Consider the following 16729-nt stretch of genomic DNA (forward strand, 5'->3'; position numbering starts at 1 on the left):
GATACAAATCACTCGTACATTCATATTAGGAAAGCCTCGGTCATTACAAGTGATGTTGGGTCAACACCAGCCATTATTTCACACTATAAATACTCCAGCATATGAGTTCAGAAGGGAGTTGGTCTAAAAGATTCATGGGGTACAGGACACGCGTACTCAATTCCCTGACATGGTATTAATGCTGGGTATAAGTCTGCAGCAGATTTCCTGCTCATACTCAACACTGCCAACAGCCACCCAAGAGAGTCTCCCTCCCCGTAAGCAACACTCACGAGTCCAGCAGACAGCTTCCAATGCATATGGGAAGGTCTGGGGTCATCTGTGTTGACTTGGGGCAAGACACCAGCATTCCTGATACTTCAGCGGAGCCAAGGGGCCAATCTGCATGGCAGGCCAAGATCGGCGCACTTCTCAACCACACGACAACCGTCATCACGGAACAGAGAGCAGAGATGAGCCACAGTTATGTGAGGCAATCAAGCACCTCCTTGGCCGGGGTGTGTAAGCCACATACGCTAGCGCGATCTTCTTAGAGTGCAGACACAGCATCCGCTTCCTGAGTAGCTGCCGGGCACTCGCGGTGCTCCCGGACAAACAGTGGCATAGGACCACTGTAGTATCACTAAAGGAGAGAGGTTTTTGCTGAAATAAACAGTTAAAAGCCACTCTTCTTTCAGTGTCCACTGGTGTACACAGGTTACAACCACTTCCTCTTCCCTGAGACACAGCAAGTGGCGCATTCGGAGAGTGCCTCCTGACACACCATCCAGCTGCCATGCCTCCCAATAGTCACCAATGGCAGAGGTTCCCATGACTTAAAAAAAAGTCACTAATGGCAGAGGTTCCCATGACTTCTGTCACCTCTGCATAAAGTCTGAAAATTTTGTCTGATGTCTCTGCGAGAAGGCTCCACCCTTTTGTACCACCGAGCTATCACAGCCAAGCACTTCATAGAGTTCAAGATCTGATACCTACTGGAATGCAAAAACACTGCATGTCTAACAGCACAGTGTGTTGTGTAGCCCACTATATAAACCAAGATTGTAAAACATGGTCAGGGGAATGTGTGGTCTGCAAAAAGGAATGAAGTGGACCAAAAGTGACAGTTTGTAGTGTGAGGGATGTCATCTATACCTGGGGTATGCAGTTTCTTTCTTTTTTTTTTTTTTTTTTTTAAATATTATGGAAGGCAAATCGCGATTTGTTAGTTTCACTTCCAACCCTAAATACACTATTTTTTTCATTCCCTTAGAGTTAGGGAGGCGTCACAAACTGCCCTTGGCCCAGGTATGGACATCATGTCTATCCCTAGTCCCTGACAGTGGCGACAGATTTGTGAATGTAAATATTGATTTGCTGGGGCCACTACATCCGTCACAGGGATTTCTGCTTCCTGTTAACAGGTACTAATCATTTTATATTTTGGACAGCGCCCATTCTTCTCACTGATGTTTCAGCTCAGACAATGGCAAAGAGCTTTTCGTACATATGGGTAGCACATTTTGTTTCTCTAATACATGTAACAACCAATAGAGGAAGTCAAGCTGTCCCCCAAAAATCTATGGAACAGTGCAAAGATGGTACGGGACCTTGAAAGCAGCTAAAACGTGTCACAAGGACAACTGGCCACAGGCACTACCATTGGTTTTACTACACTTATGCACTGCTTAGAAGTCTCACTTTCACATGTCTGTTGCGGAAATGGTATACAGCATGAATATCTGTACTTCAGCCAACTTCATCAAAGGCACAATGTTTACGACAAAAGGGAATGACACATTGCAATGTATAAAGCTCAGTTACAGGAGAGCTTCTGTAAAGTTTGGAGGGTAGGAGACGAGGTACTGATAGAAGTAAAGCTGTGAGGAAGGGGCGTGAGTCGTGCTTGGATAGCTCAGCTGGTAGAGCACTTGCCCGCAAAAGGCAAAGGTTCCGAGTTCGAGTCTCGGTCCGGCATACAGTTTTAATCTGCCAGGAAGTTTCATATCAGCGCACACTTCGCTGCAGAGTGAAAAACTCATTCTGGAAACATACACCATAATTACAGACCAGAACAGGGTGTCAAGTGTATATTATATACCTACGAGAGTCACTCCAAAAGAAATGTACACTATTTTTTTTAAATCCATCTTTTATTCTACATTTTTTGAAAGTTTTACAATGTGTAGATACATCCCTTAGGAACAATATTTTCATTTATCCACATAATTTCCATCCCTCTCAACTGTGTTATGCCACCTTGGAACCAGCGCCTGTATACCCGCATGGTAAAATTCTGGACCAACCAGTTGGAGCCACTGGGTTTGGCAGCGTGCACAAGGGAGTCATCATCTTCAAACATTGTTCCATGAAGAGAGTCTTTCAGTTTCCCAAAGAGATGATAGTCACATGGAGCCAGGTCAGACTGTAAGGCGGGTGTTTCAGTGTTGTCCATCCGAGTTTTGTGATCGCTTCCATGGTTTTTTGACTGACATGTGGCCGTGCGTTGTTGTGAAACAGAAAAACATCCTGCTTTTGCCAATGTGGACAAACACCACTTAGTCGAGCTTGAAGTTTCTTCAGTGTCATCACATATGCTTCAGAATTTATGGTGGTTCCACTTGGCATGATGTCCACAAGCAAGAATCCTTCGGAATCGAAAAACACTGTAGCCACAACATTTCCAGCAGAAGGTGATTTTGAATTTTTTTTTCTTAGGTGAATTTGCACCCATTCCATTGATTGCCTCTTTGTCTCTGGTGAAAAATGATGGAGCCATGTCTCATCACCTGTCACAATTCTTCCAAGAAATTCATCTCCACCATTCTCATACTGTCCCACTGCATATCGTTTTTCTTGTTTCTTTGTGAGCCACTGCAACATCCTGGGAACCTACCTGGCACAAACCTTTTTTAACGCTAACACTTTCAGTATTCTGCAAACACTTCCTTTCCCTATCCCAACGTAGCATGACAATTCATTCACTGTGATGCGTCTGTCAGCAGTCACCAATTCATTAACTCTCCGCACATTGTCTAGAGTGTGTGCAGTATGAGACCTGCCGCTGCAAGGACAATCCTCAATATTACTCTGCCTGCTTTCATCACGTAACCTGCTTGGCCACCGACTAACTGTACTGCCACTCACGTGAACAGGTTGAACTAAGTTTGAAAACAAGTGGGAAGGATATATCTACACACTGTAAAACTTTCACACATGCAGAATGAAAACTGTATTTTTACAAAAATAGTGGGAATTTCTTTTGGAGTGACCCTCGTATTTAACCCAGGCATTCCACACTTTAGGTGGTAAGGCTATGTGGCAACATAACATAGTAAATTACAGCTGGCTTTCAGACACCTCTGATTGTTTACTCCTAGGCTTCGTTCTTTCTGATGAAATTCTCAAATGGAATATTTTTGTTTCTCAGAAAAGTTATGAATATCAATGAAGCAATTTAGTATTCTGCACGGGTGTTTTAGTGTGATTTAACTGCAGTATATAAACAGTATGTTCAATTTAACTGATTAAAAGAGAACCTAAAAATGTAGAAAATGAAAAGGTGACAGGTAAAACGGACATCTAAAAAACATGATAAGACTGAAGACGCAAAATGGTTAAGCAGGTATAGTTGGAAAAAGTGTCCAAAAAGTAATGAAATACATTTCTTTTTTAAAATATTCATTGGCAATATATCTAAAAAGCTTTAAAATTCTTCACATTACAGGGTGTATAAGTAGACGATGAAAAAAAAAAATCCATGATATTTCCCAGATTTCCTGGTTAAAAAATCCACTTATTTCCGGGTGTGAATACAGTTTTTCTATGTTACGTAACAGTATACTTTCCCACGGAACTGTAAAACTTATCGACTCTTTGAATGGTTAACATTTTAAATGCCATTGGCGTAGAGATTCCCACAGTCACTTTAGAAAACAAAATCCAGCACAAATGAGATCTTGGATGATGTGCGGCAACGTCTACACTACACATTTTCATAATTCCGAAAGTGTAAATTCGAATTTCACCAAGGTCAGCATGTTAGTTTCCAAATAATTGAAACTGACATTAATATGCCCCTTTGTAAGCCAATCATAGCTCATGTCAAATGATCTCGCCAGCCGATATTCAGAGCATAGGACATGTGATGTAGTCAGCCAATAGCAACATCACTGTTAAGTTAATGGTTTAGATTACTATACATAGTGTAGTTACAAGAAACTGTGACTTATAATATTGATCTCAAAGATTAGTAAGCTACAAGAGAAGTTACGCTTTCACATGTAATACTGGTCTTTTCTGCAAGTGTTACACTTTAAGAAACATCACACAAATGTGCCAGTAAAATTTAAAATAATGACATAAATGTCTGGTCCTCTGGGCTCAAAATTCTTCTAAGTGGGCAGTTCTCAAAATGTAAAGTTGTAAATGAGAGTCAAACACTGTGATTTGAGAAATTCAGTGCAAGTTCTCAATGCAACATAATTCATCTTACGTAAAATGAAATTTACTTTGAAAGTAATGCTTTTCAAACCACCATTTGTAGTATTTTCCCTGAGACATAGAAACAGGTTCGTTTCAGCAGTTGCCCAAGTGTGCCAGAAAACAGGCGTTACTGTGCTTGCGTAGCTACGATAGTGTAGGAAACACATATGTTCGTACGTATAAAGCATTATGATATCTTACATTACATCATAAAAGAAACAGGGCACCAGAGGATGCGACCAGAGAATCAAAGTTCATAAACCATACTAAAATGTATAATTCGGCTTGAAGTGCACATTCTTATGTCCAGATCTACAGCGAAGTAGGTCCCAACCTGATAGTAATGTCAGGTTGCTGTTCGGGATGTATATTTTCTAAAAGTATCTGTACTGTACTATCTCACGTTTGGTTCTTTATTATGGCAAAATGCCATAGGTGCCAGAAGATGAAAATGTGCACTTGAAATTCACCGAACTACCCTATACTGTGGAACAAAATGTTTAATTTTAAATAAATTGATTGCCTCAATGGAAAACATTAGTAAAAGTAAAATTTCTCTAGCAAACCAACAAAAATAACTTCATTGCTCTGCAGGGCAATTACTGCTTGCCTGCCAAAAACGTGGAAATGAAATAAAATCAGAAAACTGAAGCTAATAATATATTTCAGCCTTCCATAATTATGTGAATGAATTTTAATTCACTTGATAGGTCCCAGCCACAGAAATCCATTTCGTTTTCATTTGACGTGGGAACTGCACCCTAAGAGGAAACAGCAACATCATTAAACGTAAACACGACGTAAACATGACGCCCACCGAATTCCCATAAATAACACCCACTTCATCCGCAAGGTCTTGAATGGTTCGACGTCAATCCGCATGAACCAATTGTTGAAGTTTGGCAACAACGTCTGGCAGCTAATGGGCCTTCAGTGTGAGCATCATCTTTGACATCTGTACGGCCGGTCCTGAACCAAGCATGCCACTCAAATATGCGCGTACAGCTCATGCTCTGTCCCCCAAACACTTGTTGAATCACTGCAAGGGTCTCCGTAGCTCTTTTCCCCAGGTTCGCACAGAATTTGATACACACGTGCTGTTCTGTTTGTGGATCCATCGTAAAATCACCACACACCAAACACAGAGCATTACAGAAATCACTGTGAACACACAACACGTCCTCCCAGCTGAATGCCACTCTGTACACTGACTCATCAGATATGCAGCTCTCGCCACCTAGCGGTGCGAAAATCTATTGCTCCTACTTTGTAGATGGCAGCACCAGCCCTGAAAATTTTGGATTCCATCTCATACATTATATCTATATATGTACAGTACATACAAATTTAAGTATTAAAGATACATGCAAAAATTATATTTGATGGACCAGAAAAGTCTTGCTGCAGGTTAACAGGCGAGTCTAGTATAAATGGCAATCTAAAGAAGAAGTCGCACTACACCCATACTACACTTTATCTCTCGGATTTATAAGGTAACTAGAGATGCACACATGACATTAAATATGGTTTGTGACAGCACTACTGTATATATATGAAAAAGGTATTAGTAGCCTTTGAGCCACTACACACTTATCTATGAAAATTTAGTTGTAATTTAGTATTATTAAGTTTTTCTTCCAGGGAACAATGCATTGACATGTCCCAAAGTGAAGAAGAATAAATGCTTTTAGAGTATTAGGTATTATATAAAAATAAGAAAGGACCACACCGCAAGTAAATACAGTTATAAGTTTATGATACTTATAAATGTGATAGTGTGAAAGTATGCGAAGAAGAAAACAGTTGCTGTACATCACATATCACAATGCAGAACTAAGAATGAGCACTGCCAAATAATCCGGGGGTCGTAACCTAACTATTGTGAGCGTTGACTACCCATGAAAGCATTAAATAACTGATTTACATTGAAATTTTTATGCATGTCTCTTACTTATATAAACACTGCTTTACGCTCATTGTACGTATGCTGCCATATTGATGATACAACTCTCTATACATCATCAGTATATGAGAAGGTTATCCTTTATACAATGAACATAACAAGTAAATACTGAGCTGCACTTTTATTAAAAACTGAATAAGTATTTGGTATGATTGGTATCTAAAGATTTGAGTTGTGTTTACAAATGACAAACTATTTTGTTCTTGGGATTACAGTCGAGTATAGTAACGAGACGTAACTGAGCACATAAATGGTTTTCCATGGAATTTCCTCAACCCTGTAATGTGTAGATCCTTCCTGGAGAATGCTAGAAAAGGGATGCTATGCATAGTGATCTGAGTGGCGCGTAGTATCTATTGTAGCAACCATTGTTTACTTCTTTAATTCTTTGGAATTAATAAATATGCTCCAACAAGAAGCCACTGTAAATTGAAATGAAATGTATGTCAATTTATCCCATAAGGGAAAACAGAATCTTAAATGAAGAATGTACAATCAAATGAAAGTAAAATGTATAATCATATAATTGGAATCAAACAATGTAACGAAATTGTAATTTAACAACATTTACTAAAACAAAATGACAAACAGACTACAATGTATATAAGCGACGATAATGGCATGTCAGCAAATGCATAGCATAGGGTATTTTGCAACTGTAATAGTATTTTTTTTTATGTTACATGTATAACATGTGGAAAATATACTACAGAAACTATGTAATGCAACTGTATGAAAGACGCTCAAAAACAAAGTGCAAATATATACGAAACCTGGCTGCAAAGTGTTAAGTGTGCGAGTGCTAAACGTGGGTGTACACACGATAAAGTAAAGATGGCAATACTTTATGTAACAGGAATTTTCTGGCTCGACAACATAGTAAAAGCAGCAAGAAACTTCCCTCTGACAGATTTTGGGTGTATGGCTTGTGTCCCCACTGAATAAGTGAGAGCGACGAGATGAAATGAATTCCTTGGGCCACTGATATGGAAACTAGTTGTCACCAAATCGAAGATTTCACAAAGAAACACACAGCTGAACACAAGCTTCACGAATTTGTGCAGTGAAAGCGACTGTAAACGTACGACGTGGACATTCTGGCTTTGTACTAAACATGTGAGGGTGAGAAAACCATTTATGTGCACACGCATGCTTCGCAAGCTAAGCACTAGGCAAGTACTGACTGACAATAGGACTATCAGGTTACTGCAAGCACTTTGTTATGAAAGAAAACCTATGTATGCATGCGTCAAAAGACAAGGACATGTCCATATGAATTTATAACCATACAGGATAACTCCAATGGCCGAAAATAAAGGCTATGCCCATACTGGCCAGGGCTATCAAGCTCAGACACCAGGCACCTCCACATAATGCCAGTGCACAATGGGGAGGGGGAGGGTAATTGTAATGCATCATATTGATTTTTCTTTCTTCATTCTTTTCTTTTTATATATGTGTAATCTGTACATTTATAAAACCAAGTTATTTTGTTCCAGAGATAATGTTTTGATAAAAAAAAAAGAGAAGATTAATTTAATTTTTATATCTTCACCTGTTTGTTTGTATAAGTGGCAGCTCCACCATGCCAGTATTGTTTAAAAATGTGCATTCCAACCGTATACTAAAAAGTGATAAGTTATTAGGAAGGCAAGTTTATTCATACATATACTTGCATTAATCACGTCCGTCTGTTCATCACATTACCCGCGCCGAGACTCCCGCATTGGGAGTTTCGACGCAGACAAGAGGAATTTCCTCGAGCAGTAGAGGGGTGATCCTGTACCAGTATTCTCATAATCAGCTCTATTCACAATGGAACTAATGAGAAGAAGTACGTAATCTTAAATGATGAATTTTGTTGTTGTTGTCATGGTCTTCAGTCCTGAGACTGGTTTGATGCAGTTCCCCATGCTACTCTATCCTGTGCAATGATGAATATTGATCTTAAATCTATTGACACTGAAGGTCTGTTGTGTTAGTACCAGTTAACGTTCACCCAGGATATATGTACCACCCAATTTCTTTCAATTATTCTGTCTCATTAATTTTTTAATTATTCATGCAGCAAATCAGTTTCCATTATTTATGCCCACCCACACAATCTGCTACTATTCAATTGCTACTATTGGTAAACGACTGTGTTCACTAGAAACCCTCCTGATGGCTCCCCAAACTTTTGTAGAACAAGTGGAGTGGATGATGGAGTCTAGGAATGCTTTCCACGACCTTTTCTTGGTCTCCTTAATTATGCATTGAGCCTTGGCCCTCGCAAACTGGAAGGTCGTGATGTTGTCTGCTGTTGGATGGTACTTAACCCATTGAAGAGGGGCACACCTGTCCCATAATCATGAGTGGCATTCAACAGTCCACCAAAGAAAAGTTTGCCTCCTAAGATGACCTGAGGACTTTGGTATCATTAAGTCAGCACTATGAAGGATCACTTGTGTGATGCGGTCCACCCATTTCAGGACTGTTGTGGTGTTTAAACACAGTCAGCTGGTTCAACAGCGTCCTGTGAGATCTGCTGACCATCCATTTAGGTGGCTTCCACTCAAACAATCTTCCATGCATGAGGTGGATCCACAGTAGTAAGTGGTCAATGGAATGAAGGTCATCAGTTGCTCCCCACTGTGTCGAGTCTGCCAAGGTCTGGAGGCCATAAAGAGAAGTCGATGGCTGAGTACGACCCAGCAGCAGCTTAGAAATGAGTCGAATTGCCTGTGTTGAGAGTGCACAGCTCCTAACACTTCACGAGATTCTCAATTATTCGAAACCTGGAGTATGTACAGTTCAAACTCCATAAATTTTATGGGCCTTGAAATAAGGAAAAGAAGGTGGGGAAGATGTGCAATTAAGACTAGTGAGAGTCTCAGAGCCTATCACATCACGTGAAGGTAAGTACAGTGAGGAGATCATGATCTTCTGACCTGCATTAACTGCAATGGCTACTGCACATAAGTGAGTAACCAAAGAGAAAGCAGAAAACTGTATGTGTGTTACTGACAAACACAGCAACACCTCCCATGGCTTTGTCTCTAGTCATGTCATTCTTTTGGTGAAGGGCATAGCATCATACCACAGGGACGTCAGAGGTTTTATAATGTGTTTCTTGTAAACACAAGCACAGAGGATGTGCCTGTGTAAGGAATTTCAGTTCCTCCACATCTGTCTTGAACCCATTAATGTTCCACCATATGATGGGAGCCATTTATCATGTGAGTAGCACTTCTATCATGACTTTCTGCCAGGGAGGGGAGTGCACAGTGGGTGGAAGCTCAACCTTGGAACACGATGATCACTCCACTCTGATACCACGGTCCATCACATTCTTCACCTTCAACTTTGATTTTTTGGTCTGAGGTGGCTTCTGAGCCACAACCACAAAATGGTAGTGACAGTGCTGGACAATGGACTGGACTGAATCTTTGGTGAGGTAGAGAGTTCCACAATGTCGGTAACCACAGCCTTTTCCGAAGTTCTAGTGGGAGAGACAGGCTTCGGAATGGTTGCAGCAGCACAAGTGCCTTTACGAACGCAGGTACTAGTACTGATGCTAGCAAACTCCGGTTGTACAGCAGCATTGGTTTTCTGCACTGGCTGTTTAAGAACCAAAGCTAACGAGGTAGCGAATGCTGGGGGTAGCATGGCTTTATATAGATCTTCTTGGCCTCATCACATGGGAAGGGCTTTTTGGTCTCAAGCTCTTTTATCGTTCGTTCTTTAAGGTTTACAGTGCCGTTCTGACTCCAGACAGGGTATGCCCCAGGGCAACTCAAACACTCCAAAGAAGATGAATGAGTGACTCTCTTGTGGGTGGACTGACCACATTTGCCACAAGTGGCTTCTGCATGACCCCCAAAAGTAGTATGCTCAAGGTATTTGCATTTGCAACAGCGCGTGGAGTTTGCGACATAAGGCTGCACACTTAGAAGAAGGAAATCTGCCTTAACAATCTCACAAAGTTTCATGCTACCGAATGTCACTATAAAGCTGTCACATTTTAAAGTATCCTCAACCACACTCTTCATGATGTTTTACATATCGACTATCTTCTCTGAACCCCACTCATTTCTCAGTTCCTTCTTGGGAATGTCAACTAGATCCCTGAAAGTCACAACACCTTTGCTGTTGTTCAAGGTGGTGTGCAGTTCAGCTTCTGTTGCATACTCCCCAAAGCATCTAGCTTTTTAGAGGTTAGCTGCTTGCTGAGAATTAGAAGTTTCCACTAACTGTGTCCCATTGCGCAAGTATCTTACTGATTTTAAACATCAGCAGATTCTTTCCAAACCATTTTGTGTATAGAAGGGCAAAACCTTCTCAAAACTACCATCTTTCCATTTGACTATTAAAAATACTTTCATGCCAGCAGTATGCATTCTTTTACTGTAAATGGCAGCATTCTGATAACTCCGAAATCAGGAGGACTAGCTTCACAAGCCCTCTTGTACAACTGGGTGTTTGCACCTATCAGCAGCCCACCCTTTCTGCTGGGAGGATGAAGAGAAAATTCTGAAGGATCCATCTTGGTCCTGCAAGTACACTCATGTTCATAAATTAATGATAATTGCAGAATGTGGTGGCACACAATGTGGCACCTCACAAAACTGGCACTAATAGCATAGGGAACACACACAACACAGATCTGTTAAGTCCACGGTATTGGTGATAAGTTGAGAAAACCGTCCCAAAACACATGTTCTACAAAACGCCACTGTTTCCTGCGCATGTACCCCGACATCAATATTGGACATGATCACCATGCACACGTACACAGGCCGCACAATGGGTTGGCATACAGTGGGTCAGGTGGTCGAGCAGCTGCCGGGGTATAGCCTGTCATTCTTGCACCAGTGCCTGTCAGAGCTCCTGAAGTATCCTAGGGGTTTGAAGACGTGCAGCGATACCTCGACCGAGAGCATCCCAGACATACTCTATGGGGTTTAGGTCTGCAGAACAGGCAGGCCACTCCATTCGCCTGATATCTTCTGTTTCAAGGTAGTCCTTCACGATGGCAGCTCGATGGGATTGTGCGTTATCATCCATCAGGAGGAATGTGGGACCCACTGCACCCCTGAAAAGGCAGACATACTGGTGCAAAATGACGCCCCGATACACCTGACCTGTTACAGTTCCTCTGTCAAAGACATGCATTAGTATACGTGCACCAATCATAATCCCACTCCACAACATCGAACCACAACCTCCTTTAAAGGACATTAAGGGGTTGGTATCTGGTTCCTGGGTCATGCCAGATAAAACCCAGTGAGAATCACTATTCAGACTATACCTGGACTCGTCTGTGAACATAACCTGGGACCAATGTTCCAATGACCATGTACTGTATTGTTGACACCAGGCATTACAGGCTCTCCTGTGACCAGGGGTCAGTGGAATGCACCTTGCAGGTCTCCGGGCAAATAAACCATGTCTGTTCATAGACTGTGTGTCTGGAGACAACCGTTTGTCCCAAGCAAGGCTACCTGCAGTACTCCGTGGCCGTCCGCAGGCACTGATGGTGAGATATCAGTCTCCTTGTGGTGTTGTACACTGTGGACAACCCATACTGTAGTGCCTGGACACATTTCCTGTCTGCTGGAATCATTACAATAATCTTGAGATCACACTTTGTGGTACACAGAGGGCCCATGCTACGACCAGCCTCCAGTTGTCCCAAGTATTCTACCCCTCATAACATTATCAATATGTGTTCTTTGAGCCATTTTCAACACACAGTCACCATTAGCACGTCTGAAAATGTCTGCACACTTACTCGCTGCACCGTACTCTGACATACACCAACACACCTCTGCATATGTGGACTACTGCCTGCACCACCGTGCGACGACTACAGGTCAAATGCACCCCATGGTCATACCTCGAGGCGATTTAAACCTGCAGAGCATTGTTTCACCATGTATCAGCATTATCCTTAATTTATGAGCATGAGTGTAGCTAGGGAAATAAATGCCCACCTAGACAGAGCCCCATGTGCCTAGGTAAGCCTTATCCAACGGAGGTGTGACTGGTTTCCCACTAATGACTATTACCCCTCAACAGTCACGCATCTCATCATCAGTGCACAACACACCTTGAGACTGAGGGATGTTTTCTAGAGAGATTTTTATCATCCGGTGATGAACCAAGTGATGAAGATCACGCTCTCTGTGACGCACAACGTACTACTACTGCTGTGCACATGTTGGTTGCTGAAGAGTATTATGCCCAGATCTTATGGTGACAAAGGACTGGCAGTGCTTATCAGTCCCCAGCACATGAGACCCATTGTCGCCGAGCACATCAGTGATATGGATACTGTCCACAATTCCCTGGATAATGTCTTGAACCATTGCGAGACTGCCATAAAAGGTTTAGTTAACGAATTGTAGTGGTTTCCATTCGATACTCAGATTTTGTCTCTGTGTATACGGGTCTTCTTTGCTTCATTGGATGAGTATGCCATGTAATTTTACAGCATAGATATTTTTTCTCAATAACTACTTGTCTACACTCACTTCAAAGTTGAAGTTACCCATCATCACAACTAATACAGACTTGTCAAAAGTAGGTTTGTCCCTAGCTCATACACAGACACATCACAGGTCACTATGTCACCGGAGTATTACACATCATTGTAGAGTGGCTATATTTTCTGAATACAAGATTATGTGACATTGTAATTTTCACAGCTTCAAGGGTGGTCACAGATCCATAAAATCCCTATTTGCTTCTATGTGTAAAATATGTAATTGCATAGACTCCTGTCACCAGAGTCAGTTGACATTAAAGTTTTCTGGTTATTGTACCATATCATATTCTAAAAAACTATTATGGCAGAAACCAACAGTGTGACCTATGTTATAGTCATGAATGCTCACTGAGCATGACATTACATCACAATTTCGAAACATCATTGATGTAATTTACTCCTGAGACAGAAAGAATGGGATTTTTATTGTAAATAATTACTGTGGCATCATCTACTGTCACAGTCGCTCCCCGTATTCTCTCCCGGAGCTCTGATACATCATGTGGTAGAGGCGGTACATACACCAGATCTTTTGTGTGTCCCCACAGAAAAAAGGCACACAGAGTGAGATCTGGTGATTGGGGAGGCCATTTCATGAATGTGGCAGCTTCGTGTTGAGGTATCTACGAACTTCATGATGAAAATGGGGTGGAGATCCATCCTGCTGAAAGATGAATGGAGAGTCCAACTGTATTCGAGGCATCAGCCAGTGCTGCAACATGTCCAAGTAGGAATTGTCCAGTGACAGTCTTCTCAGCGAAGAAGAATGGCCCATACAATAGAGTCCTGCTTGACCCAGTAACCGAGCACCAAATACGAGATGTGGCGAGCACACCCTAACTGGATAGGATGCCCGCACTAGTTCTAGTGTCCGAGCGTAGAAGCCATGACCCAATACATAGCACGTAACTTCAAACACATTACACGTGCCATTATCCGTGTGAGACTGCAGGCAGTACGGGCTTCTCATTTGTGGTGTGTATCTCTCTTGCAGAAAGAACTGTACATTTTCTGAGACCATTTAAAGAGGCCACAGATAAATTAGAAGGCGAAAAAGAACTTACAGTCCAGTTAGTTCTTCTTTGGTTTCACAAACTGCAACAAATTTGCAGTGTCAATGAGGCTGACTTTCAGGTGAGTAATAACTGCAGTTAAAAGCTCTGTTTCCTTATGACACTCGATAGATTTATAATTAACTAGCATAATTGATGTGTACTAACAGATATGTATTTTTTAACAGGAGGTACAAAGGATTAAAAATTGAGCCCTGACTTTCGTTTGTGAGAAGACTGCGATCACTTCCAGACGTAAAATTGCTACGTTACTTTGGCCATCTTTCCATGATCTTAATATGCTTGAAATAAATGAAAAGCAGGAAATTCTTAGCAAAATGCTACAAATGTGTACTACTTACGCAGGTACAGCATGCAATCATTAACATAATAGTTTTTGCATAGTTAGTGGATAATGTATTATAGAGAAACGGGAATGTTATAATTGGTATAATATTTCATTAACATAAAACACCTCGTTTTTAAGGGAATGTTTCGATAATTCCACATCAGTTCTGTATACTTGTGTCTTTTGTTTATTATCACAGATCCTTCAAGTACTGTGTCACCTCACCCAGAAAGAGAGAACGTTTCAAGGAATGGAGGAACAACAGATCATCCGCAGCAGGTGAAGCAGATCTCTACATTTTAATGCACCCCGGAGGTGATGATGACATTTTAAAGTGGTGGAGCAGATATGAAACACACCTGACAGGCCTGGCTGCAGTTGCAAGACATATTTTATGTATCCCAGCAACAAGCGCACCTACTGAAAGATGCTTTAGTAAATTCGGCATGTTACTAGCAAATCACCGCAGCCAATTAAATCCGGAACAAGTTAGTGATATACTGCTGATCAACAATAACTATAATTTTGTTTCTGTTGCAAATACGTGAAAAGTGCGACAAGTTATGTCTGTAAATGTTTAATGTTCTTTGTATGCTTTCTTTATGAAGATGGTTGTCTTCTAGATTACAAAGATAGCACTTATTTAATGTTTCCTATTAATGATAGGAAAAATATATGTTCTGTTTCAAAATGAGACTCGTCTACTATCCGGGATTGTATTGAAATATCATTTTACTTTCCAAGTGCTTTATGAATTTAGCTGTCACGTACCCGTTCTTGGAAACGTTACTTTTGTATTAAAAGAGAGTGAGACAGAGGTAAATAAATTGTGTGTGTGTGTGTGTGTGTGTGTGTGTGTGTGTGTGTGTGTGTGTGTTTTGATTACCCACCACGTGTCTGGAATCTGGACAACAGATACGGGGCGAGTACGTGACCGAGACGAGTCGAGTCATGTGGAGCTGGACACGAGCAGCTCGGTCCCCCCGTCAACAGACGGGCCGTGACCGGTCAAACATTGAGCATTGCAGCAATCTACCATACAGTTTTCGATGTGACAAGGCACAAAAAACATTTGCCTTTGGGACTCATGCTCAAATTCAATGCATTCATGTGGATGCTAAACATCTGTTTAACAGCTGCAGCACATTTGTTTTTGTCAAAATCCAACACATAGAAAGCTCACTTTGTATCTGAACTTGGCAGGTTTGCGACTAGCGCTGACTATCGGCAAATAACATGGGTGGGTGGGGGGTGGGGAGTATGGTCTGATTTACAATACCAGGGCACAGCCTATGCAACTTATTTCCAATAGTGAGGACAGAATGGTCTCTATTCAAGAACAGACGTGTACCCAACTAGGTCCTGGGTGAAGAGCGCTATCTTGAGCCATAACACGCACACATTGCCCCATTTTTGCACATCTCATGAAAATTGGCAGATCCTTGGCATTTTTGACAGTACTCTGTGAATGTGATTACAGTGCATTATCAAAATAGTGGGGTCGGGTGGGCACTGTAAGACTATCCTGGCAGGAAAGGCACACAAAACAAAGTCCCCAAACAGGAAAAACAGTATGTTGGATCCAATTAAAACAGTTTGTCACATCTTACTCACCACAACAAATGCTGCCATTGGAAATGGCACATGCAGATCATCACATTCTCTCAGTGATAATTTCCAGACTGCTTGCCAGCCTGTTGGCTCCAGTACTGCCTCAATATAGTAGTGCCATTCATGTTCAATCTGAGAGGATGAAATTGGTCCAGTATCATTACAAAGAATATTAATATACTCCAAACGTCGATCTTCAGCAGTTTTTTCAAAACGCATTATATCAGGTAGCATCGTTCACAGACGAAACACCTGAAAGAAGAAATTACTGACTGTCAGAGCTTCTAAACAAAACTTAATACATTACTGATCATACATACAGTAATGTTCAGAAAAAGCGGATACCTTGAATGACTACAGATAGGATGTTTATATTCACTAAACATGTACATTAGTATGATCTGCAGAAATTATTAGCATTTCGGTGACCTCGGTTCAGCATGTGTCCTGTTGTCTAGTATGCATACGGTCAGCCATGGGCCCTGATAACTTGTTCCACATGTATGATGGCATCGGCGCATACAAGACATGAATGGCGTCCAGTGGTATAGCCATCCATGCTGCATTCACCTGGTTCCAAAGTTCACCTGTGGTGGCTGGCACTGAATCACAGTGCTGCACCGTCATTTTAACATATTATACACTTTTAGATTGGGAACGAGTCTGGTGATATGGGAGGGCAGGGCAAAAGGACGAAATCCTGCAACATTTGGTCATGCACTGTCTTGCTGAAAAATGGCATCTGGAGTGTTGTGCAGAAA

General features: G+C 41.4%; 1 protein-coding gene and 1 non-coding gene across 6 annotated transcripts in view; one reads left to right on the plus strand and one right to left on the minus strand.

Annotated features, from left to right (window-relative positions):
- LOC126365842 (protein nessun dorma-like) overlaps positions 1–16729 on the minus strand; it is a 201666-nt gene that overhangs the window by 146361 nt on the left and 38576 nt on the right. For 4 of the 5 annotated variants that reach the window (XM_050008477.1, XM_050008481.1, XM_050008478.1 and 1 more), the window contains one exon: positions 15972–16220. The exons of the other annotated variant lie outside the window; for it this stretch is intronic. In XM_050008477.1, coding sequence (XP_049864434.1) covers positions 15972–16202 — 231 coding nt within the window. In that variant the 5' untranslated portion in view covers positions 16203–16220. The remainder of the gene's footprint in view (positions 1–15971; positions 16221–16729) is intronic. 5 annotated transcript variants of the gene reach the window in all.
- Positions 1883–1957, plus strand: Trnal-caa (transfer RNA leucine (anticodon CAA)). Its single transcript has one exon. It is a non-coding gene; the product is annotated as a tRNA-Leu (tRNA).

This window comes from Schistocerca gregaria, chromosome 4 (assembly GCF_023897955.1).
Source record: "Schistocerca gregaria isolate iqSchGreg1 chromosome 4, iqSchGreg1.2, whole genome shotgun sequence".
Taxonomy (NCBI): Eukaryota; Metazoa; Arthropoda; class Insecta; order Orthoptera; family Acrididae; genus Schistocerca; species Schistocerca gregaria.